The 24,893-nt window shown below is 45.7% G+C and overlaps 1 protein-coding gene across 1 annotated transcript; it reads left to right on the top strand.

The window, feature by feature from the left end:
- Positions 1–12,677: 12,677 nt before the first annotated feature.
- On the top strand, positions 12,678–15,216 carry LOC119329694 (beta-1,2-xylosyltransferease XAX1-like). Its single transcript, XM_037602767.1, has 3 exons — positions 12,678–13,149; positions 13,252–13,488; positions 13,773–15,216. The coding sequence occupies exons 1-3, from the start codon at positions 12,954–12,956 to the stop codon at positions 14,975–14,977; spliced, it is 1,638 nt and encodes a 545-aa protein (XP_037458664.1). The 5' UTR covers positions 12,678–12,953; the 3' UTR covers positions 14,978–15,216.
- Positions 15,217–24,893: the final 9,677 nt, after the last annotated feature.

Here is a 24,893-nt window from a genome sequence, read left to right as displayed (position 1 = left end):
CGCTAAATTTTGTGGGCCTTTAGCTGGGCCGGCCCATTATGGTCCGCTAAATCTTATGGGCCTTCGGTTGGGCCAACCCATTTAATCTTTGTGGGCCACTTTTGGGCCGGTCCACGTGTCAAAATATCATAAGCCCATGTCGACCGTTGGATGAGTGACACCTGTGCCAGCGCGGAGCTGACGCGTGGATCCGTCAGCCAATGAGAATTTTACACGTGGAAAATCGGCATTGGTCGTGGCTGTTAACGGGTTATCGGATCCAAAAGCCGACCCGATAGCTTAACGGCGTTCCATTACGATGGATGCCACGTGTTGGTCACCCTTGACGAAAGCACTTCTGTGACGCGCGATTTATCATCATGGAAGTGGACACTTCCGTGATGATAATTTTGACAATGTCATGGAACACTTCTACGACAACATAGGTATGACTATCTTGATTCTGTCATAAATTTGTCATGGATGTACATGCATGACAGAAAACGCGACCTACTATGACAAACACGTATCATCACGGAAGTGTATTTTTTTGTAGTGGGACCAGAAGACGAAGACCCCCGCAAGATCCTTGTTGGGGACGGCCAAGACCCTCGGCAGGATCCTTGCCGGGGACACCCCGCGAGACCCCGACAAGACCCTTGCCGGGGGCATCCGCGGGGCCATGAGGCTTGCACCCACCAATGCTTCGCTGCCCCGCGGAAGTCCCGGCGCAGCAACCAGCCCGCCAACTAGGCAAGCGCCTGTGTGGCAGCATGTAGCTTCTAGGCCAAGTAGTCAAGCATTTGCGTTGTGGCATGCAGATCTTCATGAAGACCCTATCACTGCACCAGTACAGCAACCAGGTAGCCAGCATGGCGCTGCATGCCTCGTCAGCTTGGACGAGCATCGAAGCAAGGCGAGGCGTCGACGGGCGGGACGAGCTCTGTTGCCGCCCCCGATAAAGCAAGAGGGCATGTAGGCAGCGCATTAAATGTGTTTTTCCTATGGTGTCAGGCGATAAACTTGTCCACTGAAGATACTTTCCACCTCCTGTGTGCCACTGTGGTGACCCCTTTGACATATAAGAGGAGGCCCGAGGCGTACTGTGGAAGGATTCAGACTTTTTGGACTGGGCACACATAGTAGCTAGTCCAAGAATGGAAGAACACGAAATAAACACAGACAAGAAGGACTAGGGTTTTACGCATTGTTTGCGGCCTGAACCTGGGTAAAAAAATCCCCTCGCGTTGATCGGTAGACCTGATTTTTGCGCAGCCCCACGCCCCGCCAATCGAAGAAGGGATTCCCTGGGATCCCATAGGTGTCGTTTCCCCGACACCACTGAATACCTACAGAAACAAACACCAACTTGCACCCAACGCGACAAAGGGGTTGTCAATCCCTTCACTTTGCAAAGTGAGATCTGATATAGATGGATAAACGGTAAAGTAATATTTTTGGTATTTTTGGTTTATAGACCGGAAAGTAAAAGATTGCGAAGAAAGTAAATAGGAAACTAAAATTATAGATCGGAAACTTATATGATGGAAGATAGACCCGGGGGCCATAGATTTCACTAGAGACTTCTCTCAGGATAGAAAATATTAGGTGGGTGAACAAATTACTGCTGAGCAATTGATAGAAAAGCGCAAAGCTATGATGATATCTAAGGCAATGATCATGAATATAGGCATCACGTCTGTATCAAGTAGACTGAAACGATTCTGCATCTACTACTATTACTCCACACATCGACCGACTCCTTCCTGCATCTAGAGTATTAAGTTCATAAGAAAAGAGTAACGCATTAAGTAATATGACATGATGTAGTGGTATAAACTCAAGCAATATGATGAAAACCCCATCTTATTATCCTCGATGGCAAGAATACAATACGTGTCGGTTCCCCTTCTATCACTAGGATCGAGCACCGCAAGATTGAACCCAAAGCTAAGCACTTCTCCCATTGCAAGAAAACCAATCTAGTTGGCCAAACCAAATCGATAGTTCGAAGAGACTTGCAAAGATATCAAATCATGCATAAAATAATTCAGATGAGATTCAAATAATATTCATTGATAAGTTGATCATAAATCCACAATTCATCGGATCTCGGCAAACACACCGCAAAAAAGTATTACATCGAAAAGATCTCCAAGAACATCGAGGAGAACATGGTATTGAGAATCAAAGAGAGAGAAGAAGCCATCTAGCTACTAGCTATGGACCCGTAGGTCTGTGGTAAACTACTCACGCTTCATCGGAGAGGCAGTGGTGTCGATGTAGAAACCCTCCATGATCGAATGCCCCTTCGTCAGGACACCAGAAAAGGCCCCTGGATGGGATCTCACGGGTACAGAAGGTTGCGGCAATGGAAAAGTGGTTTCGTGGCTCCCCTGGGAGGTTTTGGGGTATTTGAGAATATATAGGCGGAAGAAATAGGTCGGTGGAGTCACGAGGGACCCACAAGGGTTGGGGCGCACCCTCCATCCTCGTGGATGCCCTGTGGCTTCCCTGACGTGTACTCCAAGTCCTCTAGATGTCTTCTGGTCCAAGAAAAATCATCACGAAAGTGTCATTTCGTTTGGACTCCGTTTGGTATTCCTTTTTTGCGAAACTCTAAAACAAGGGAAAAACAGGAACTGGCACTGGGCTCTCGGTTAATAGGTTAGTCCCAAAAATCATATAAAATAGCATATTAATTCATACAAAACATCCAAAACAGATAATATAATAGCATGGAACAATAAAAAATTATAGACGCGTTGGATACATATCAGGGCCCATAAGACCGGAGGGCGCGTCGAGGGGGGTAGGGCGCGCCCTCCACCCTTGTGGATGGCAGGTAGCCCCCCTCTGATGCTTTCTTCGCCCAATATTTTTTATATATTCCAAAAATATTCTCCGTGAAGTTTCATGACTTTTGGAGTTGTGCAAAATAGGTCTCTAATATTTGCTCCTTTTCCAGTCCAAAATTCCAGCTGCCGGCATTCTCCCTCTTTATGTAAACCTTATAAAATAAGAGAGAAAAGGCATAAGTATTGTGATATAATGTGTAATAACATCCCATAATGCAATAAATATCAATATAAAAGCATGATGCAAAATGGAAATATCAGCCTACACGTCATAATGCGATATGATGGCTGGAGCCAAAGGATTGTCACTTTAATGACTTGCATGTCAACCTCATTATTTTATGCTATCGACAGAAGCGAGGGACGTGCTATGGAGGACCCGGAGCAAGGTGGCTTCACCAGGCGCGGGAGAACATGGTGGTGGCTATGACATCATCATGGAGATTTTCATGAAGACCTTAGAGTATCATGGAGACGTTCCCGGCGCCTAGGTGTATACCATATCATGTTATTATGAATTGTCTGATATGTGTATACCTTTGTTGTTTGCACCCTTTGATGGTGTAGTATTCAATTATAAGGGTGATCTCTCACAAAAAATATCAAGTAGTTAGTGCTCTTCCTAGAGTAGCAACCGTCTATAACATGTAGCTTTTCGGAGTGCGTCATGCCAACATGAGTACAAACGAAGGGTGAAGTGCAAGACAGGTGAAGGTAAGACCTCATAGCAGAAACACTTGGTTATCTTTAAGTTCTAGCGGAATCATTCTGAGCTCGAAGGACAAAGCATCGAAAGATGAACAAGAGGTCATATGGAGATACAATCGACAAGTTTGCCTACCGGTTGAAGTTCACGTCATCAGTGCTGCAAACATCAATGTATGTGAATAATATCAGGATCTTGAATCACCCACTTTTAGTTTTGAGAGATATTGATTTGAGTGGGAACACACTTTATATTAAATTTTTTTAAATACCAGTGCATATTTATTATGAACAATGTCTAAGTGAATCTTGTGTTTACCGTTGTAGATCAACGGCTCGCAATATGTTTGATTTAGCCCCTATGTTAGAGAAAGAAAAGTTGGCTGGAAATGGTGTAAACTATGCGGATTGGATCCGGAACCTGAGGTTTGTTCTCGGGAGTGCTAAGAAATAGTATGTGTTGGATCAGCCCCTAGGTGATCCTCCTGCGCCAAATGCATCGCAGGAAGTTACAACTGCTTTCACTGCTCGTAGTGATGACTATGAGTCGGTCCAATGCTTCATGTTGACTTGCATGGATCCTAAATTATAGAGACATTTTCAACGGTCTAGTACTCAATTTATAATTGGGTCACTGGATGCTTTGTACAAGAAGTAGCCAAGGACCGAATGTTTTGAGATAACCAAGGCCTTGATTGAATGCAAGATGACAGAAGGTTCCTTAATGAGTGAGCATATAGTAAAACTAGCTGGCTATGTTGATAGAATTCCTGCTCTGGAATTTGGAATTCCTCCGACACTTAGTACAAATATTGTGCTTTATTCACTCCCCCCCATCTTATGATAGTTTTATCGTGAATTACACCATGAATGGGATGGAGAAAAGTGCAAATGAGTTGTTTTCTATGCTCAAGACTACGAAAGCTGGAATGTAGAAGAACAAACAAGTGTTGATGGTTAATAAGACCGCCAGTTTCAACAAGAAGGGCAAGTCCAAGAAGAAGTCTGCTGGCGCCGTACGGCCGTGTCTTTGAAGAGGAACAAGGGCGGAGCCACTAAGAAGACTGAATGTTTCTACTTCAAGTAGAAAGGACACTAGAAGCGCAACTACAAGAAATACTTGGCGGATAAAAAGAAGAATGGTTCTTCCGGTAAAGGTATAAAAGTTATACAGAGTTAACATTATTTTACTTGTTAAAATTTTGTGAGTCGTGGGTATTTTGATACAGGATCGGTTGCTCACTTTCTTTGCAATACGATACAGGAGCTGCAGAAGGCTCGCAAGTAGATAAGGAATGATGGCATGATGCAAGTTGTGAATAGTGATGGGATTGCTGCTCAAGACCGTCGAAGTCACGTCTTTAGTTTATCTACAAGATTTATCTTAGAACTGAATAATTGTTATTTCGTTCCGAAGTTGTCTAAGAACATTATCTCTAGATTAAGTTTAAGCGACGGTTATTCTTATAAGTTTGAAAACAATAGTTGTCTGAATTATTATAAGAATATGTTTGGATTTACCTCTATTGTTGGTGGTTTATTCACCATGAATATAATTTAATATTAATGCTAAATGTCTTGAGAAGGCTGGTAACACCACTTAAATGTGGCACTACTGCCTTGGTCATATCGTAAAAACTTCATAAAGATGGAGGACTGAAGTCTTTTGAATCAATTGAGAAAATACACTTTCTCGAGAAGGAGTTTCTCGCTAAAAAAAGTAAGTGGGAGGACAGTATAGCTTGACAATATTACTAAATCTCTGGCAAAAGTGAGCAGGACTAACGAACCATAAGTTGTTCCGGAAGTTGTCCGCACAACTGAATCATAAGTTACTACACTAGTTGTAGAAACTCCAGTTAAGCATGTAACTGAACCATGTAGGTCGGCAAGAGTTATTGAACCTCCTGAATGGTTTTAGAATGAAATATTAATCTTAGAGGGAGATGAACTTGCCCACTACAGAGAAGTGATGGTGGCGCCCAGCTCAAAAGAATGGCTTAAGGCCATGCAATCCGAAATGGAGTCCATGTACAAGAATCAAGTTTGGAACTTGGTTGATCCTCCAAATGGTGTGGAACCCATACAATGTCAATGGATCTTCAAGAAAAACATATGTGAATGGTATTTCTACTATCTATTAAACAAGGCCAATTGTGAAAGGGTTTTCACAGGTTGAGGGAATCAATTATGACAAAACTTTCTCAGTAGTAGCAATGCTAAAGTCTGTGCGGATTGATGACCCACAAGTTGTAGGATTAAAAGTATGTCTAGAGGGGGGTGATTAGACTGCTTGACCAAATAAAACTTATCCTTTTCCAAATTTTAGTTGTAGGAAAGTTTTAGCAATTTTACCAAGTCAAGTACACCCTACAGATGCAATTCTAAGAGTTGAGCAGCGGAAAGTAAAGACTTTGCATGTGCATGTAAAGAAGGGATCGTAGAAATCAAACGCAATGAAGACACGATGATTTTTTGTGTGGTACCGATAGGTGGTGCTATCATACGTACATGTTGATGGAGACTTAAACCCACAGAGGGTAACGGTTGCATGAGTCCAAGGAGGGATCCACCCACGAGGGGTCCACGAGGAAGCAACCTTATCTATTCCATCATGGTTTACGTCCACAAAGGACTAACCTCACTTGGGCAGATCTTCACGAAGTAGGCGATATCCTTGCCCTTACAAACTCCTTGGTTCAACTCCACAATCTCTTGGAGGCTCCCAAGTGACACCTAACCAATCTAGGAGAGACCACTCTCCAAAAGGTAATAGATGGTGTTGTTGATGATGAACTCTTTACTCTTGTGCTTGAAATGATAGTCTCCCAGACACTCAATCACTCTCTCACATATTTGGCTTTGGTAGGAGAGGGTATTGAATGGAAAGCAACTTGGAGAAGGCTAGAGATCAAGGTTAAAATGGTAGGATTAGAATATCTTGATCTCAACACATGAGTAGGTGGTTCTCTCTCAGAAAATGAGTAAGTGAAGTAGTGTTTCGTTCTGGTGGCTCTCTTAGAGAGTAAGTGGGGGTGGAGGGGTATATATAGGCTTCACCCAAAAGTCCAACCATTACAAGTTTTTGACCCAAGTCAGTGACACCGAACCAAAATCTCGATGAGACCGACCAGTGTAAAAGATTCGAACGTTGGAAGTCTCGGTGAGATCAAACAAAACATCTCGATGCGACCGAAGTACAATGGTTAGGGCAAGACCTCATTTCGGCAGTTCTGATCATTTCATCTCGGTAATTCCAATATGAAGCAACTTCACAACAGAAACATGGTCATGCCATCTCGGTGGAACCGAAATGCTAAGGGTCTGGCTTAGGCAGTGTATGTGATCAACTCGGTGAGTCAAGGGATAAAGAATTTGGGTGGGACCGAGATGATACTGTAGGGTTTTGGACAGATGTGATGTGGAGAAGTGCTTGAGGATTTTGGAGCAATATCACTAAGCACTTGAGAAATTGAGTCATGATCAAAACCTCATCCCCTTTTAATAGTATTGGTTTTCCTATGGACTCAATGTGATCTTGGATCACATAACCAAAAATGTAGAGTCTTAAAGCTTTGCCAATTCTTGTTCTTAGCATTTTGAGGGGTCCACAATCACTAGCCGTTGCTATGCCAATCATTGATCTTCTCTGAAATATATTATCAATGAGCATTAGATCAATGACTTATATGTTGTTATTAATTACCAAAAACCACCCGGGGATTAGTTGCACTTACAATCTCCCCCTTTTTGGTAATTGATGACAACATATAGAACAAAGCTTCGACAATTGATATAACTAATGAAATACATTGTCACTTTGAGAAGTATGTGATAAGCAAGAGCTCCCCCTAAATTTGTGCATTATTAAAAATTTGTGTTTGAATGCAAATGCACAGCCGATTAGGATCATGGGTCATTCTTCCATGTCACATACATCTTGGTGGAGCACTCAAAATTATATGATTGCAATGTAATAAGCAATAATTACCAAACAAAAAAGTGAATGATCATACAAATAGCATAGGAATAGATATTTAAGCATGCATAGCATCAAACACTACTACAGGATGTTGCTAACATGACACTACAATCAGAGACCCTTCGACAAAACTGTGTGTGATGCATTAATCGCAAACGGTGATGTAATAATACCGTCAAAAATGATATGAAATGTTTGTGATGGCGGGGACACAAAAAATGATTCAGATTATAGTTGCGTGTGCGATGTGTGGCATACAGTTCACTCGAATGAACTATTTGTGATGAGCATAACAACAGAAATGATCAACCAGATAAAGGTGTGTGCGATATATACACGGCATACAGTTCACCCAGATGAATTGTTTGTGATTAGGTAACACAATAGAAATGGTTGGGCAGATCAAGGTGTGTGCGATAGACAGCATACAGTTCACTCGGATGAACTGTTTGCGATGAGCCAAGACAACATAAATGGTTCAACTTAACAAGATGTGTGTGATACGCGGCAAACAAGCAATCTTAATGTACACACCTTTTATCAAAAAATCACTAAGCATCAATTAACAACAAGAATTGATCTTAGCAACAAATCTGACATAACAGTTCATAGATTCAAAGCTAGGGTTGGAGATGAATGATGATGAAGATGGTGTTGATGATGATTCTTGCGATGAACGGAGTGTTGGTGATGTTGGCGGCTTTGAATTCTCCCGCGCGAAGGGGGAGAATCCCGGAGAATTATCCCTCCTAAACTAAAAAGCGCCCAACTATGTTTTCGCCTAGAAGATGGCACCGAAAAACTCCCATAAATTAGATATGGGAGTTTTAGGGTAAAATATGACTAGGGATGTCGGAGAGCATCGGGGGCATGCCCTATGGGCCTCAAGCTCCCCTATGTTGTGATGCAGAGCCTGGCCACATGGTGGGACCGCGCCCCTTAGCTGAGGTTTACCCCTAGCTCTCTTCCCGTGCGAAACTTCAACATTTTTTCTGAATTTTCTTGGGTCTGAAAATAATAATTTCTTCACTGGTCCTTGTTTTGGTGCTTTTTGGTAGTTTTCAAGCTATTTCCACTCCTATAGTACAATGTGCAAAAATAGAGGGAAAATGCATAAGAATAGTGTGATAACATGCAAAACAAGGATAATTATGTGCCATCTATACTAAAAAAATAGTGATGCAAAATGGATGTATCAGTCACCGACCAACATCAGCCCACCAACTCCTACACAACATGCCTCACATGATCAACAACCTCCCTGCTGTCGCTGGTGACGGAGCCTGGCTCGTCGTGAGAGGGATAATATGCGGTGGCGGCTAGGGCTTCAAACACCCTCCTCGACCCTCACTCATAAAACCTTTTATGGTATGAACAATACATAAATAGTGGTGGCATGTGTCCGTTTGTCCAAAGCGATGGTGGCATCGACTGTGAAGTGAAAACGTTGGCGGCTACCAGCTCCTGCCCAAAGAACAGTGGTGATATGTGAGGTGAGGTTGGGTTTTAGATCCGATCCCCGACAGTTGTCATCCAAGCTATGTTGTGCTTTGTCACAGGCCGATAACGGATGGGGACGCTAGTGTGTCATGTCACCTACTCATGGATGGATAATAATTGTGGTTAAGAGACCTAGCACGGTTGCTGGTGCGGCTGTTGGCTACTTGTAGCAACCCTTACTCCCCCCCCCCCCACTTTAGGAGCTTGCAATATGCAGCAGGTTTTCCCTCAGTGAGAAACCAAGGTAACAATCTGTGGAGGTACCGGTATCCTGCAATAGTTGAATGCTCTGCAACATAAATAAAACTTTACTTGTGTCCTCAACGGTTCTAACAAGGGTGTCAGTCTTGCTAGTTGCACAAGGCAATTAAAAGATAATGCATGGTAAATACTTTTGGTATTTTTTGAAATTAAAAAAATAAAAATAAAGCAATGTGTAAAAGTTTTTGGAAGGTGATTATTATGCTAAAAACTGGATCGGGGTTCATAGGATCACCAAGAGTAACTCTCCAAAGCATAAAACTGTGGTAAGTAACATAATCATGTGAAAAAGTGCAAATGAAATATTTCATGCTCATGCCAAATCAATGAATGTGTAAGATCATATATAGACAATACGTCCAAATACTATTAAAATGAGACCCTCTCTGCGTCGAATAGCTAAATAGCCCGTCCATAGATCGAGACCACTCTGCACCATCTGGACATTAAGTGTAAAATCAGGCAATTGCATTTGGCAAGATGACATACTGTTATGTTTAGTAATCCTCTACTAAACCTTAGCCCTTAGTGGCAACAATTAAATACAAGCATTTCCAACTTTCTATTATTGTGGTAGATTGCTTGCAAGATTGAACACAACTAATGCACACATCTTCCACTATTGATTACCAATCTAAATTGGCTAAGACTAGACAAGCAACCAAAAAATGCATCTATTTATAAAACAAATGGCATACACAATCGGAACAAATAATGCATCACATGATTAACATCATCGCTACAAATACATCAAATAAACCATAATCATGTAGGGCATCTCATCTCGCTGTTGTATTGAACATTTAAAAAAATCAAGGTGGAGAGATTATAACTTTGGCTACTGCCATGAACCCGCAGTTTACGGGGTGAACTACTCACAATTCATCCTGGAGCACGACGATCGAGTTTGGTGATGATGAAGATGACTCCCCCTTTGGCAGAGTTCCTGATTAGGGCTGAAAACGAAAACCGATCCGAAAACGCGATGTGGCGGCAGTGGAAAAATGTTTGATAATTGAAGCGAAGGTTTCGCCATCCATCGGGCACCGGAGGCCAACCAAGGGGTCCCACAAGTTGTAGGCGCCCTTGTAGGCGTCCACGGTCCTAGGGCGACTATAAAGGGCGCCTAGGTCCTGTGGGGCCACCTGGGGTGGGGCCAAGGCTCCATGGTATTCTGGTGTGCTGAAACTTCCCAAAACATTTTTTATTATTTTTCCTCAGACTTTTTCTGGGGCTTTTCCTAAAATTACGAAAACAAGAAGACACCGGATTAATATTTTAGTCTAATAAAATTTAATAAAAAGTATGCCCAAAGTGTATGTGATTTGTTAAAATATAGCATTAATCATACAAAAATTATCAATACGTTTGAGACGTATCAGCAGGAAGACGAGACATCACACATAGTCGTCTTGCCATAGCCACCTTTGTGTCTGTGGTAGATGAGCAATCAACGCATCGCCATCGAAGCTGACCACATGAGTAGAGGGAGATGGGTGTCAGCGTAGAAACCCTTGTTGCTACTTCAGCTATTGATTCTTCAGATAAAAAACTTAATTTCATTATGTGTAGACAAAATCGAATGACATACTTCAACATGGCAATGGGTAACCGATACCCGCAAACCCGACAGGTAAAAACCCCATTAAGGTAAGGGTATGGGAATTAAAAATACCCATGGGTTTCTAAATAGGAAAAAATTATACCTAACGGGTAAGGTGGATACGAGTATGGGAAGGCAATACCCATACCCGCGAACCTGCAAACCCGTATAATAAAACACCCTGTCAATTAGGTCCCATATATCATTGACATAGTATTATATGAAATCTACTCAAGTTGGTTTAGTGTCAAGTTGGAGAGGTTCAAGTGGCTACAATGACTATGTATCAAACTTATTTGTGTGTTGATCTACATTTGTGTTGAAGTTGAACTTATTTGTGTCTTGAACCAATTTGTGTGTCGAACTTAAGTGGCTGAAATGACTTATGTGTGTGTGCTGGAATTCTGAAATTTATGTTGAAATGCTGAATGAGATGTCTATGTGCTGAAATGCTGAAATAGATGTGCTGAAATGTTGTGTATATATGTTGAAATGTTGAAGTACATGTGTTGTGATATTGTATAAATGTGCTAAAATTTTGTATGAATGTGCTGAAATGTTGTCAATATGTGTCAAAATGCTGAAACATAAATGCTCAAATATAGACGCCCAGCTGGGTATTTTTACCCACGGTTATTACCCATACCCGGCCGGGTACGGGTATGGGATCAGTTCGAAACCCGGGGTGCGGGTATGGGTATGGGTATGGGCGGAAAATTTTGAGACGGGTGCGGATTTGGGCACGTAATACCCATACCCAAAACCTACGTGTGCCATGTTGAGACATACTTGGGTACATGAAAAAAAGCAATCGGTGAAGTTATTCCCTCCGTTCGGTGTTATAGGGCCGGTGAGGCACGAAGCAACATCCCTTTTTATTATTGGACAATAAAAAAATCCCTATTTAAATGGACATAATTAACTGCACGGCCAATCAATTGCCTGACTAATTAATTATATTAATAGCTCGATTTAAATTGATTTCTACAAAATTTCCCAATTTAAATGGACCTAATTAACTACACATTTAATTAAATACCTAGTTAATTAGTTGCATTGATGGTTTTATTTTCAAATGGATTCGGCGCTAGGTTTTGAAATTCTTTTTATATTAATGACTACAGGGTTCAAGACGAACAACATACTACTCCTTTTTAATAGTAGAGTTATCCGCAGCACGCCAAATCTAATCCAGGAGATCTATGAGGGTCCAGGAGTTCCACCAGGCCAGTCGTTAGACCGCATCTCCACAACCCACATATCTCAATCCGTATCAGTTACAGTCCACAATGTAAATCATTATGCGGGCTTAGTATCTCGGGTTGCTCATGGAGTGAGTGTATGTGCATCCACTCCTTCGGTCCAAAAAAGTTTGTCCCAAACTTCCCTCAAATAGATGTATTTAGCACTAACTTTTTCGAACGGAGCGAGTGTGTGATTGTGAGCTGACTGTGTTGTGCTAAAAAAACGTGGAATGTGTCCTAACTGTGCCTAACTGACGGAATCCACACCTTCCCTCCCATAGGCGACGGGGGAGTATCGAAGCAAGCAAGCAACCAATGGATACCTTCCCACGCCCAAAGGACTGGTTCCACGAGTCCACGAGTCCCTGTCCCGGCCGAACCACCATCAAGGAAAAATAATGAAACACAGAACATGACAACCCAATAATCCCCTGCTGTCCACGACGGGATTAGGTGCCAAGTCCAAATTATTGTTCACAGCTTGCAGTTGCGGGGACGAGTCAAAGCAAGGAATCGGGGAGGAAGGAAGCCAGCCAGCCGCCTCCCCCGTGCCAAACGAACAAAACGAATTATACTACTACTCGTTCCAGGAAGAGTCCAATCATCGCCTACATGTTACCATCACCTCGGCCCGTATGCGCTACTGATCCAATAAGCTTTTTTAGAGGGGGAAAGAAAGTCGCAGTTCGGTGGCGGGGGTGGCGATCGGCCGGCCGATATATCCGGGGGCTGGCGTCGTGGGTTTTGTTTCTTCTCTTGCGCTGCCCGGGGAATCGGTCGTCGGTCGTGACCGTGTGTTGTTTTGGGCTGGGTGATCTTCCATGGCGTCCACGGCGTACGCGCGGGGGTCCAAGCCGCCGGCCGGCCCCGGCGAGCGGAGGCAGCCGCGGCTGGCCAAGGAGCTGAGCAGGATCGAGCCCAAGAAGCTCGGGATCGGGCTCGTCGCCGGCTGCTGCCTCGCCCTCCTCACCTACATCTCCTTCGCCCGCCTCTTCGCCATCTACTCGCCGGTCTTCGGTGAGCACCTCCCATCCAGTTCTTCGTCTTCACGCAGGAATCACTTCTTGGATGTTTGTTTGGTTTTGCAAGCTTGCTGATTGAGAAAAATTGTCGCTGCAGAGAGCACGTCCATGGTGATGAAGAACGCGCCGCCTGCGTCCACGGCGGTGCCCAGCACGGAGGAGGCCGTGCCGGTACAGAAGAAGATCGAAGTCGAGGGCGGTGAATATCTGGCTGGAGGCGGCACGGAGCCGAAAGAGCCCGGCTTTCCAGAAGAAACAAAGATCGAAGAAAAGGTGGAGACCCCAGCGGAGACAGAAAGCACCCAAAAAGAGGAGACCGCGGTAACCAAGCCAGGTGAGTTCTTTTCCATTTCTTTCTGTCTCTACCTCAATCCGGGATCCTAAAATGAAATGAAAAATACAGATCTTGCCTATAATAGATGATGATTTCCCAAAGAGCTTAGCCTTAATCCCCTCTTCCATGATGTACCACTAATTTAGTTCATTCCCAAATAGTACTACTTCGTACTTTAGTCTGAACTTAGCTTTAATCCCCTCTTCCATGCTATACTAATCTACTTCATTTACGAATACTACTTCCTATACCTAGTATGAACTTATGATCCGTATTTTGGTCAGATGGTGGCGATAAAACAGAAGAGGTCAAGGCCACGATGACCTGCGACGAGAACGCCGTGGACGAGGGCTTCCCCTACGCGCGCCCGTCCGTGTGTGAGCTCACCGGCGACGTCCGGGTCAGCCCCAAGGAGAAGACCATGTTCTTCGTCAACCCGTCGGGCGCCGGCCCGTTTGACGACAACGGGGAGAAGAAGATCCGGCCGTACGCCCGCAAGGACACCTTCCTGCTCCCGGGCGTCGTGGAGGTCACCATCAAGTCCGTCGCGTCGCCCGTGTCCGCGCCGGCGTGCTCCCGGCGCCACGACGTCCCCGCGGTCGTCTTCTCCACGGCCGGCTACACCGACAACTTCTTCCACGACAACACGGACGTCATGATCCCGCTCTTCCTCTCCACGTCGCACTTCGCCGGCGAGGTGCAGCTCCTCATCACCAACTACAAGCCGTGGTGGGTGGCCAAGTTCGCGCCGCTCCTCAAGAAGCTGTCCAACTACGAGGTGATCAACTTCGACAAGGAGGCGGACGTGCACTGCTTCCCCGGCGGGCAGCTCGGGCTGTACCGCGACCGCGACCTCATCATCGGCCCGCACCCGACCCGCAACCCGCGCAACCTCACCATGGTCGACTACAACCGGTTCCTCCGCCGCGCCTTCGGCCTGCCGCGGGACGCCCCCGCGGTGCTCGGCGACAAGACGGCCGTCAGGCCCAAGATGCTCATGATCGAGCGCAAGGGCACGCGCAAGCTGCTCAACCTGCGCGCCGTCCAGGCCCTCTGCGAGGAGCTGGGGTTCGAGGTCACCGTGGCCGAGGCCGGCGCCGACGTGCGCGCCTTCGCCGCGACGGTCAACGCCGCCGACGTGCTCCTGGCGGTGCACGGCGCCGGGCTGACCAACCAGATCTTCCTGCCGACCGGCGCCGTGCTGGTGCAGATCGTGCCGTGGGGCAAGATGGACTGGATGGCCACCAACTTCTACGGGCAGCCGGCGCGCGACATGCAGCTCCGCTACGTCGAGTACTACGTGTCCGAGGAGGAGACGACGCTCAAGGACAAGTACTCCCGCGACCACTACGTCTTCAAGAACCCCATGCAGATCCACGCGCAGGGGTGGCCGGCGCTCGCCGAGATCGTCATGAAGCAGGACGTCATGGTGAATGTCACCAGATTCAAGCCATTCCTCCTCAAGGCGCTTGACCAGCTGCAGGATTAATTAGAGCGTTTGTTTGGGTTGTTTCGTTTATGTGGCACCGTTTCCATAGGCTTCAGTGGAGTTTGGGTATAGCTGATGATGAGTTTCGTTTTGTAACTTCAACCAAAGTCAATTCATTTCATTTCTGTTGTATACTACACTTGAGTTACATTGCTGACCAGAGCACTCGAGATGTACTACCTGTACTCAACTGGGAACAGCATATAAGTTCATACTGATGAATTGATGAAACTGTCGCCTGTCGCTAGTCTCTGAATGCTAACTGTCCTGGCCATGTCATGCAGATCAAATTAAAGAGTGCAATGTTTCTTTGACAGTGAGCATGTTTTGTAAGTTGCTGACGAGTTTCATTTTGTAAGTTCAATCAAAGTTAATTGATTTCATTTCTGTTGTATACTACTACACCTGAGTTGCATTGCTGACCAGAGCACTCAAGATGCACCCGAGATATCGATTAAACTGTCGCTTGCTTCATCTGACTGAATGAGTAAAGTAATTTTCTTAGCCTTGTCATGCAGATCAAGGACTGCAATAGCTTTGCTGCCAGTGAGTTGTCCACTCACATGCTTTAGACCAAGCACGTTTTGCCACAATCTCGAGAGACGGCACACAGCCCAAGTACGATATTTCACCAACAAAAGCAACTGGATACCCGTCGGGTGAAAAAAACAGCTGGATATCGGACAGCAAGTTGTGCAACTGATGCATCAATCAACGGATGATTGCACACTGTTGATGCAGTGAGGAAATGGTGACACGCTGCCTAGAAGCATTATTGTTGCGCCCCGTGCAGATTCTCATCATGTCCCGTGCACGTCAAAAAAGAGAGTTGGCGCGGAGAGCATAATACTAGCACATATCAGACGATCATGTGGACTTTGGTATATGTCCTGGGCATCTCCAGTGATATATATTCCCTCCATATTAAATATACATGCCATTTTGCTTACTAGCATGGCTATCTAGATTTTTTTATTGAACATTATTTATTTTTCTATATTATATATGAAACATAATTTTTTTATATTATAAATGTACTTTCCGGACAGATTACATTTGAAACAATATTTACAGTCAAAGTTCCAAAATTATATGTATATATATTTGCCGTATGGAGGGAGTAACTGAAATCTTCTCTACTTTACCAGCTAAATAAAAACAGCATAAACACTAGTAGAACTAAATGATAGCCCACATGTTTTTAAAGAAATATTTGGCAATATATTTCAGTGATTTTTGGCTGTGTGGAACATGAAAAGTTCAGAGTACTAATATGATAATGAAAACTGAAAATACATATGACTTATTGTGTTTCATTATTATATATAGTTGTAAAATATTTATTAAATATGAATAGCATAATACTCATGGATGTTTGCAAGTTGAGGTGGGCTTAGTCTGTATGTTTGTATGTTGAGGTATGCCCTTTTCCACATGTTGCATATTGAGATAAATAAATTAGTGAAACAGACTATTTAGATTCGGAAGATGATTGTCTTTTCTTTGCTTATGTTTTGTACGACTGCAGAATTTAGCTGCTTCTTTAATGGGAATCGACGTGGGCACCCATTGTAAAAAAAAGAGGCTGCAAACATAATCCTAAAATAATCATGAATTTCAGGATACCCACATTTTATAAATAAGAAAAAAAGAGGTAACTGTATGTTTCAAAATTCAAGAAAAAACACGAAAAAGACAAGCACAAATATCTTGATTTGAAAGTTACCTATGTATATATTCGTGAAATAGTATGGCCATTTGGAACCTACATAAAAATGAGTACTCTTGTTTTCACCTATGTTACAAATGGGTTATATTATTTTCTGAAAATTCACATCTGAAAGTTTCTAACAAAAACCTATGTGCGTGATATTTTTAGAATTTTTCCAACCTTACAAATATGTCATTTTTTTAGCTGTACAAATATGTCGTGATGGAGTGGATTCTTGTATACCCCTTCCCAAAAAACACTCTAGTAGGCGCAACCACTAATCCATTGTAGTGCTCACAGGCGATTGATTGTGAGGAGCTTTGTCCAAAAAGACAGAGCTTCAAAACGTTCGAAGTTGCTCGAGTTTTCTGAGCTCTGGTTTGGTGTTTTTTATACCGAGCTTCTCCGATACTATTTCACCATGAAAACTTGCAAGCACCTAGAAAATTTGAGCATATTTTGTGTGATTTTTTACTTTATTTGAGAAGTTGTTAGCTATATTTTATTGAATTTACTACTCATGCACTGGAATAGATGCACGTTCGTGCAGAAACGCAGCCCTCAAATTAAAGACACCAAAATAAGTTATGTCGACATTTAGTTGACACTTGCTCGTCCAGACAAGCCTCTATCTGACGTCATGTGTTTCTTCAGTTCAAAACATGGCAAAAGCTCTACCTCACAATCAATTATGGAAATGTTTGTGGTAGATTATTCAAATAGAATTGATTTCCAGTAAAGAAATGTGGTGGGGAGGAAGAAACCTGTAGACGGAGAAGTGTCAAAAGAGACCTCCTATTTGGCGCCTTTAGTACCCCCAAAGGAAACTGGCGCTCAATGCGACATCTTGTCGGCCGGCCCACGAACATGAGCTGGTGGCTCATTCAGGTCTCCCCAGTCATGGGTTTGATCAGATTTTTTTTTGTTGCAGAAAACAGAGTACATAAAATTTTGAAAATATGGTAAGCATGGACTTGATTTTTTTAATGTGTACAAAAAAATGTTTCTGATATATATAAAAATACACAACTTGTATGAAAAGAATTAGATATCAAAACATGTATATGAAAAATTGTTAATCATCTATTTAAAAAATGTTATACACGTATAACAAAGTGTTCCTGCTTTATACAAAAAATGGTAAAAGATGTATGGATAAAAGTAGACATCAGACAATATGTTTTGAAAAAAAAAATCACATATTAGAAAAAGTTAAATGCGTTTAAAACATATTTTATATTTATATAAAATGTACAATATGTCTGAAAAAGACGGTCATCAAAACATGTATTTCATAATTATAAAATCATCTATTCAAAATGTTGAAAGTTATTAAAAAATATCTATATAATTCTTTTACAATATGTATGAAAAAGATTGACATCAAAACATGTATTTGGAAAACATGTTAATCATGTATTTGAAAAATATTAAATGTGTATTACGAAAAAAATATGTATATAAAAAATATATAATGTGTATGACAAATATAGACATCAAAACATTTATTTTAAAAATATGTTAACAACGTATGATTTTTAAATGAGTATATAAAAATGTTCCAAATGTATAGAAAAAATGTACAAGTTGCATGGACAAAAGTAGACAGAAAAGAATATTGTTTGAAAAATGTTAATCATATATTGGGAAAGTGTTAAACTTGTATAAAATAATGTTTATTTGTCTATAAAAAATGTACAACGTGTATGAAAAAGATAGACATCGAAACATGTATTTAAAAAATATTAACCATACACCAGGAAAGTGTTAAACTTGTATAAAACAATGTTTATATGTCTATAAAAATGTACAATATGTATGAAAAATATAGACATCAAAACATGTATTTCAAAAATGTTAATCATCTACTGGAAAAATGTTCAACTTGTAAAGAAAATATACTTTATGTAAATATGTATTCAAAAAATGTTAATTATGCATTTGAAATTGTTGCATATGTTTCAAAAATGTACCTGATGTATACAAAATATATAGACTTGTGTTGAAAACCAGAAGAAAACTGAGAAACAATGAAAAAGAAAGTAAAAAGTAATAAAACCATTGAAAACAGAGAAAGAAACGAAAACCGAGGAAAAAAGTGCAACAAAGAAAATCCAAAAATCCGTTGAATTGTTTTTTTAAGGAAAGAACACCATGAAGAAATAAAGAAAATCAAAGAAAAAACAAAAGAAAAGAAACTAAGCGAAGCGAAGCAACCACGAGTGATTGCATGGAAATCCTCGAGGTGGATCTCTTTCTATTTTGCTATAAGCGAGATATAGTTGTCGCGACATCAAAATCAAAGAAACCCCAGTAAAAATGAAAATAAAGTGTAACAAAGAAAAACCAAAAAAATGTGATGAATAAACAAAAGAAAAGCAAGGAAAACTCATGAAGAAGTAAAGACAATCAAAGAAAGAATAAAAGAAAACAAAAAAACTGAAGCGAAGCAACCACATGCGAATGAACAAATAAGCTGGTTCAATACTATAGCGCGCATGAAAATCCTTGAGACGGAGTTTATTCCATCTCGCTATAAGCGAGATATACACTGCATCACAAGAACCTAAGACTAAGAGCATTTACAGTCGGGTGCCTCGAACCTGTTTTATATGTTTGAACGGGCCGTTCGGTTACTGTCCGGTCGTAAAATTTTAATTCAGATGGGTGCCTCAAACAAGATTCAAACACTCGGGCTGATCGGCACCCCTCGTATCCAGCCTAAATATAAAGCGGATATGGGGTGCCCGTGCACGCCCACTACGTCGGACTCGGCCCACGCTGGCCCATCCGACCCCACATATATTCCTCCCATCCGCTCGCCGGATCAAACCCTAACCACTACACTTCACTCCCCTCCACCGCCCAAACTCGTCTCCGACTCTGTCCGGCCGTATCCGGCATGGCGGGCAGGGTTCGAGTCCTTCACCTTCAGATTCGTTGACCTCGAGCTCATCCCACGCGGCCCCGAAGAGGAGATGGCCATCCGGCTTGTGCTCCGCCGCGCCCGAGAGAGGGCCCGTGCACGGCAGCGCTCAGACTCCTTCTGTCGGGAATCCATTGCGTTCGCCCAAATGGCTCATGAATCGATACGTTGCATGTAATAATATGAATTTGAGGTTTGCATTTTAAGGTATCTGGATGTGGAATATATTTTTTAAGACGTGACCGGTCACTATGCGCGGGCGTTTGAGATGTCAGAGATGCTCTAAGAGCAACTCCAACGGGCCGACCCAAACGGACGACACTTTTGTCCGCTTTTTATCTGTTTGGGTCGGCCCGACGGACACAAACGTCCGGCGCTGTGTTTGGGTCGGCGTGAGCGCCCAACGCTGGCTCGACCCATTTCGTCGGCGCGAAAATATTGAGAGCAGTTTGAAAATAAATATATGCATTTAATTAAACATAAAAGCCGGCCACGAAGGCCGGCGAAAGTCCACATTACATTAATAAAAACACTAAAAACAAGACGACGTGTTGCCTTAGGCGTCCTCGGCGGCGGCGGCGGCTGCGTCGGGATCGTGAGGTCGATCAACGTCGGCGCAGGGCCGGCCCAGGGGAACGTCGTGTTCCAGACGGCGGCGATGTCGGGCTTTGCCGCCGCTGCCTGGGCCTGGCGCGCCACCTCCTCGGCCTCGCGCTCGAGCATCTGCAGACGCTCGCCCTCCCGGCGCTCCTCGGCCAGCCGAACGCGGTGCCAATGGTTGAGGTAGGCCGCCTCCTGCTTCTCCGTCGCCCCGAGCCAGATCGGCGGAGCGCTGACCCACTCGCGCACTACTCCGGTCTAGGAGTAGCGCTCGCGGTAGGCCGGCTCCTCCGGCTCGGCTTTGGGCGGGGACGGCGGGGCCATCGGCGGCACGACGCAGTCGCCCGCCGCGGAGAGGGCCATGGCCTCCGCCATGGCAGTCTCGAAAGCCGCCTCGTCCGCCTCCCTCCACCGCTCCTCCTCCTCGCTCTCCTTGATGGCCGTCTGGTAGGCGGCCTCGGCCTCCTGGTCCTCGTCGCGGACGACGAGCGCGGGCGGCGGCAGGCTGTGGTCGACGCCGCGGACGTCGTCGCCTCGCCTCCTCGTGCTCGAAGGCGAACCATCGAGCCCAATTGGGCGAGTCGGCGGCGAAGTGCGGGTCGGCGCGCTGCTCCGACGTCAGCAACGCCCGCCGGCGTCGTACCTCCTCCGCATGGGCCCTCGCCGTCCGCGGCGCCGCCGACACTGGGATCCTCTCCGGATCCAAATGCCAGTCATGCGGCAGCGTCACGTCCGGGTACGGCAGAGGCACGCGGTAGTGCCAGTGCCACTCGGCCTGGTGCAACGGCACGTTGATGCGCTGCCTCTGCCGGGGACCGCGCGCCGGCGCGGGGAGGGCGGGGAGGGAGGGGGAATGGCGGGCGGTGGCTTTGCCCTTGCGGCTGCTGCCGATGCCGGAGAAGAAATCCATGCTGGCGGTGGCTAGGGTTGTAGCCGGCGAGGGGGCAGGGGTGACCAGATGGGGACGTGGGCGAGTGGTAAGTGGATGAGGACGGCCCCGCCGCACGCCCAGTTTAAAAAAGGATGACCGCCGTCGCTGACGCGTGGGCCCAAGATGAGCGGTCGTCATAAATTATGTTGACCTTGGCGGTTGGATGGTCGCCAGATGGGGACGCGATAGACGGCGAGGAGACGCGCGGCGCGTCCGTGCCAACGCATTCCAGGCATAATTTTGGGCCGGAAATAGATCGGCGTGGACGCCGAACAGACACGATTTGAGTTTGGGTCGGCGTGTTGGGTCGCCACTTTTGTCCGCGCCGATCCAAACGAATGCGGGCGGACGAAATGGGTTGTTTCATTGAAGTTGCTCTAATTGCTTGCACTGGAAATGCGTGCGACGTGGGTTTTGCTTTCGGCACGGTAAGCTACCACTATGCCAAGCTGATGATGTCAAAAATAGAGTGGAAGATACTCCAATCTGGCAGCATCGCATGGCGGCTGGCTCACTCGAAGTGTCGTACTCACAGCTGAAACCAGTATGACAACTGGAACCATCCCAACTCTACTCGTAGTAGTAGTACTACATCACAATTTATAAACACGTAGCGTAGCGAGGCAAGACACGCAGCCGCAGTGCGCTCTCTCTCGCCCATGCCCATGCGTTTGCGTTCCACCCGACTCGAGGAGGCTAGCCCCAAGACAAGCGTATTGCGTTCCTTGGCTCGCGCGGCGGTGCGCGGACACGAACATCATGGCTGTGTCTTTTTCCTTGCAAGTGCATCACGTGTCCCGCGCTCGGACAGGCGGCAGAGCGTCTCGCGGCTTCCTCCCTCGGTGCGAGACAACTGGGAGACCGGACAAACGATCCATGATTAAGGCCAACTCCGACCTCAAACGGACGTCCGTTTTATTCGAATTCTGTCTGTTTGGGTAGAGTAATGAAGTCGTGTTTGGGTGTATCCTGGGATGCGGTGGCCGTGTGCCCAGTGCTGGCCGCATCTGTTTGCTCCATTCTACCCGTCAATGCCAAAAAATGCCCATATTTTATCAAAACTAGTTTGCACGTTTAAATATTTGTCTGAAAATTAAAATAGTTTTATAACCCAATTGAAATTGTCTTTAACAAAATAGTTTTACAACCAAATCGAAATTGTCTTGACTGAACATAAAATGAACCAATACATCTATTGGTTGCCAATGTAATCCCACACGTGCTCAACCAAGTCATTTTGAAGATTCAAATGAGTGTGTCAATCACGCATCTCACGGTGGAATTGGACAAACTGTTCAAATATGGCCGGGTCTTGGTGCAGAGGCTCAATATTTTCACCTTGATAATCAAATCTTTGGTCAAAGATACTCTCATCACGCTCGTCCTCGACGATCATGTTGTGCATGACCACACAAGCAGTCATCACCTCTCAAAGCTTTCTTTTATCCCATGACAGTGCAGGGCTTCGAACGATACCCCACCGGGACTAAAGCACACCAAAAGCACGGTCCACATTCTTTCTAACACTCTTTTGCATTTGGGCAAATCTCTTTCTCTTCTCACCTTGGGGTTTCGAGATTGTCTTCACAAAAGTTGATCACTGAGGATATATACCATCAGCTAGATAATATCCGTTGTTGCACTGGTGGCCGTTGATCTCAAAATTGACAGGTGGGGAATGGCCTTCTGCAAGCCTCGCGAAGACTAGAGAACGCCGCAGCACGTTGATATCATTGTGAGAACCTGCCATGCCGAAGAAAGAATGTCATATCCAAAGATCCTGCAATGCCGCCGCTTCTAATATGACAGTGCACCCGTTGACATGCCCCTTGTACTGGCCCTGCCAAACAAATGGACAGTTCTTCCACTCCCAGTGCATACAATCTATACTGTCAAACATGCCTGGGAAGCCTCTAGCTTCGTTGGTCGCCAACAATCTCTCTGTATCAGCGGCAATTGGCTGCCTCAAGTACTCTGGGCCAAACACCTCGATCACGGCCTGACAAAACTTGTACATTGACATTAGACATGTTGTCTCACTCATACGCACATACTCATCCACCAGATTGCTTGGAATACCATATGCAAGCATCCGAATGGCCGCGGTGCATTTCTGATAAGAGGAGAATCCAAACTTGCCAAGGGCATCCGTCTTGCACTCGAAGTATGGGTCATGAGCAACCACTCCCTCTCGGATACGATTGAACACATGCCTTGCCATACCGAAACGGCGACGAAATTTATCTGGCTTGAAAAGCGGGGTGTTTGCAAAGTAATCGGCATAGAGCAGGGCATGGTCTCTCTCCCTGTTGCGGTTCAGGTTGGGAGCACGGCCAGGGACTGACCCCTGTACCGAGGAAGCTGCCGTTGAATGTGGTCGTGAACGACCAGTGCAGCCAACACAAGATCTTCATCATCCGACGACGAATCGTCCGATGAACAAAGGAAATGATGGAAGAAAAAACTCGTGTCCACTATCCATACCTTTGTGGGCAAAATGTCGAACACCTTGCGATCGTGGTGGCGAAGGGGCCGCGATGATCACCTCGACGCAGCAGGGATGGTTGCCGGCCGCCTACTGGCCGCTCTGGAGTTCTCGTCGGAAGCTGCCAAGGCCGCCGTGGTATGTCGCCAGCGGTCGTGTCCCCTCTACCACTGGCAAAGACGACGACGGCCAAATCTCCTTCGATCGACGGCCAAAACCACGGCGAAAGCGTGGGCGTGGCGGTGGCCATGTCGAGACGTGGTTTGGTAGGGACGGCCAGGGGCTGCGCAGAGGAGGCGGCCGGAGAATAGCGGCAGCGCCGGCGGCGGGGCGGGCGGGAGAGAGAGGGTGGAAGCGTTGGGAGCGGAGGGACTGCTAGTGTCCCCGACAGGCGGGCCACGAGGAGGACAAGGGCGTGCGTCCAGGCCGTCCGCGCGCGTCCAGGCCGTCCGCGCGCGTCCATTTCACCCCAAACGCGCAAGTTTAGGCCGAGGATGGGTCAAAACGGACGAAATCCGGACATTTGTCTGTTTGAGGCCGCACGTTGGGCCATGCTATTCGTCCGTTTTACCTCAAACTGACGCGCGCGGACAGGATAGGGTCGCACGGTGGAGTTGGCCTTACTATTGTTGCTACGCCGGAGAGAATCTGCAGTCTGCCAGTATAGAAATAAGAATCTGCTAATTTTTGGTTTCCACCGGAAAAAATGTCTTCTCCTTTTGAGTGCTTTCCCTCATCAGCATTTTGAGGTATACAACTTCAGGCTCATCAACCGGCAAATCCGGCCCTGAAAGACCCGGGTGCATCAGGCCAACTCCATCGCACGAGCTCAAACGGACGTCCGCTTTGTCCATTTAGGATGGCAATAGGTAGCAAAACGAACACGCATGTCCAGCTCTAGGTGAAAACGCCCAGCGCGGTGACTACCCCAAACTGTCCGCCTCGGCGACGCACACGCCGAGTACGCCCGCGCTCGCCGCGAGCCCTGTCGCGGCGCGCCCGCCGCGAGCCTCCCTCGCGCCGTGCTGCGCTCGGCCGGTCGCGCTGCGCTCGTTCCGCCACGCCCACAAGCTCGTTCCGCCGCGTCCGCGTCCGCGAGCTCCTGCCGTCGTGCTTGCCAGCTAGCGCGGGCCGCGCCCGCGTGCCCCACGCGCGCCCGTCGCAGTCCGCCTCGCTTGCCTTGGCTGCCGCGCCTGTTCCGCGCTCGCGCGCCCGCGTCAGCAGCGCTCCGGCAGCCCCACACACGCCCCACTGGTGACGCGC

Source organism: Triticum dicoccoides, chromosome 7A (genome assembly GCF_002162155.2).
Source record: "Triticum dicoccoides isolate Atlit2015 ecotype Zavitan chromosome 7A, WEW_v2.0, whole genome shotgun sequence".
NCBI classification, from domain to species: domain Eukaryota; kingdom Viridiplantae; phylum Streptophyta; class Magnoliopsida; order Poales; family Poaceae; genus Triticum; species Triticum dicoccoides.
Note: the sequence above shows the minus strand (reverse complement) of the source record. Positions and strands in the feature narration are given on the sequence as shown.

Bases quoted from the DNA above. Each gene is read 5' to 3' on its own strand.
- LOC119329694 (XM_037602767.1), top strand. From the start codon at position 12,954: ATGGCGTCCACGGCGTACGCGCGGGGGTCCAAGCCGCCGGCCGGCCCC. The intron at 13,150-13,251 runs GTGAGCACCTCC...TTGTCGCTGCAG, and splicing joins CATCTACTCGCCGGTCTTCG to AGAGCACGTCCATGGTGATG. The intron at 13,489-13,772 runs GTGAGTTCTTTT...TATTTTGGTCAG, and splicing joins GACCGCGGTAACCAAGCCAG to ATGGTGGCGATAAAACAGAA.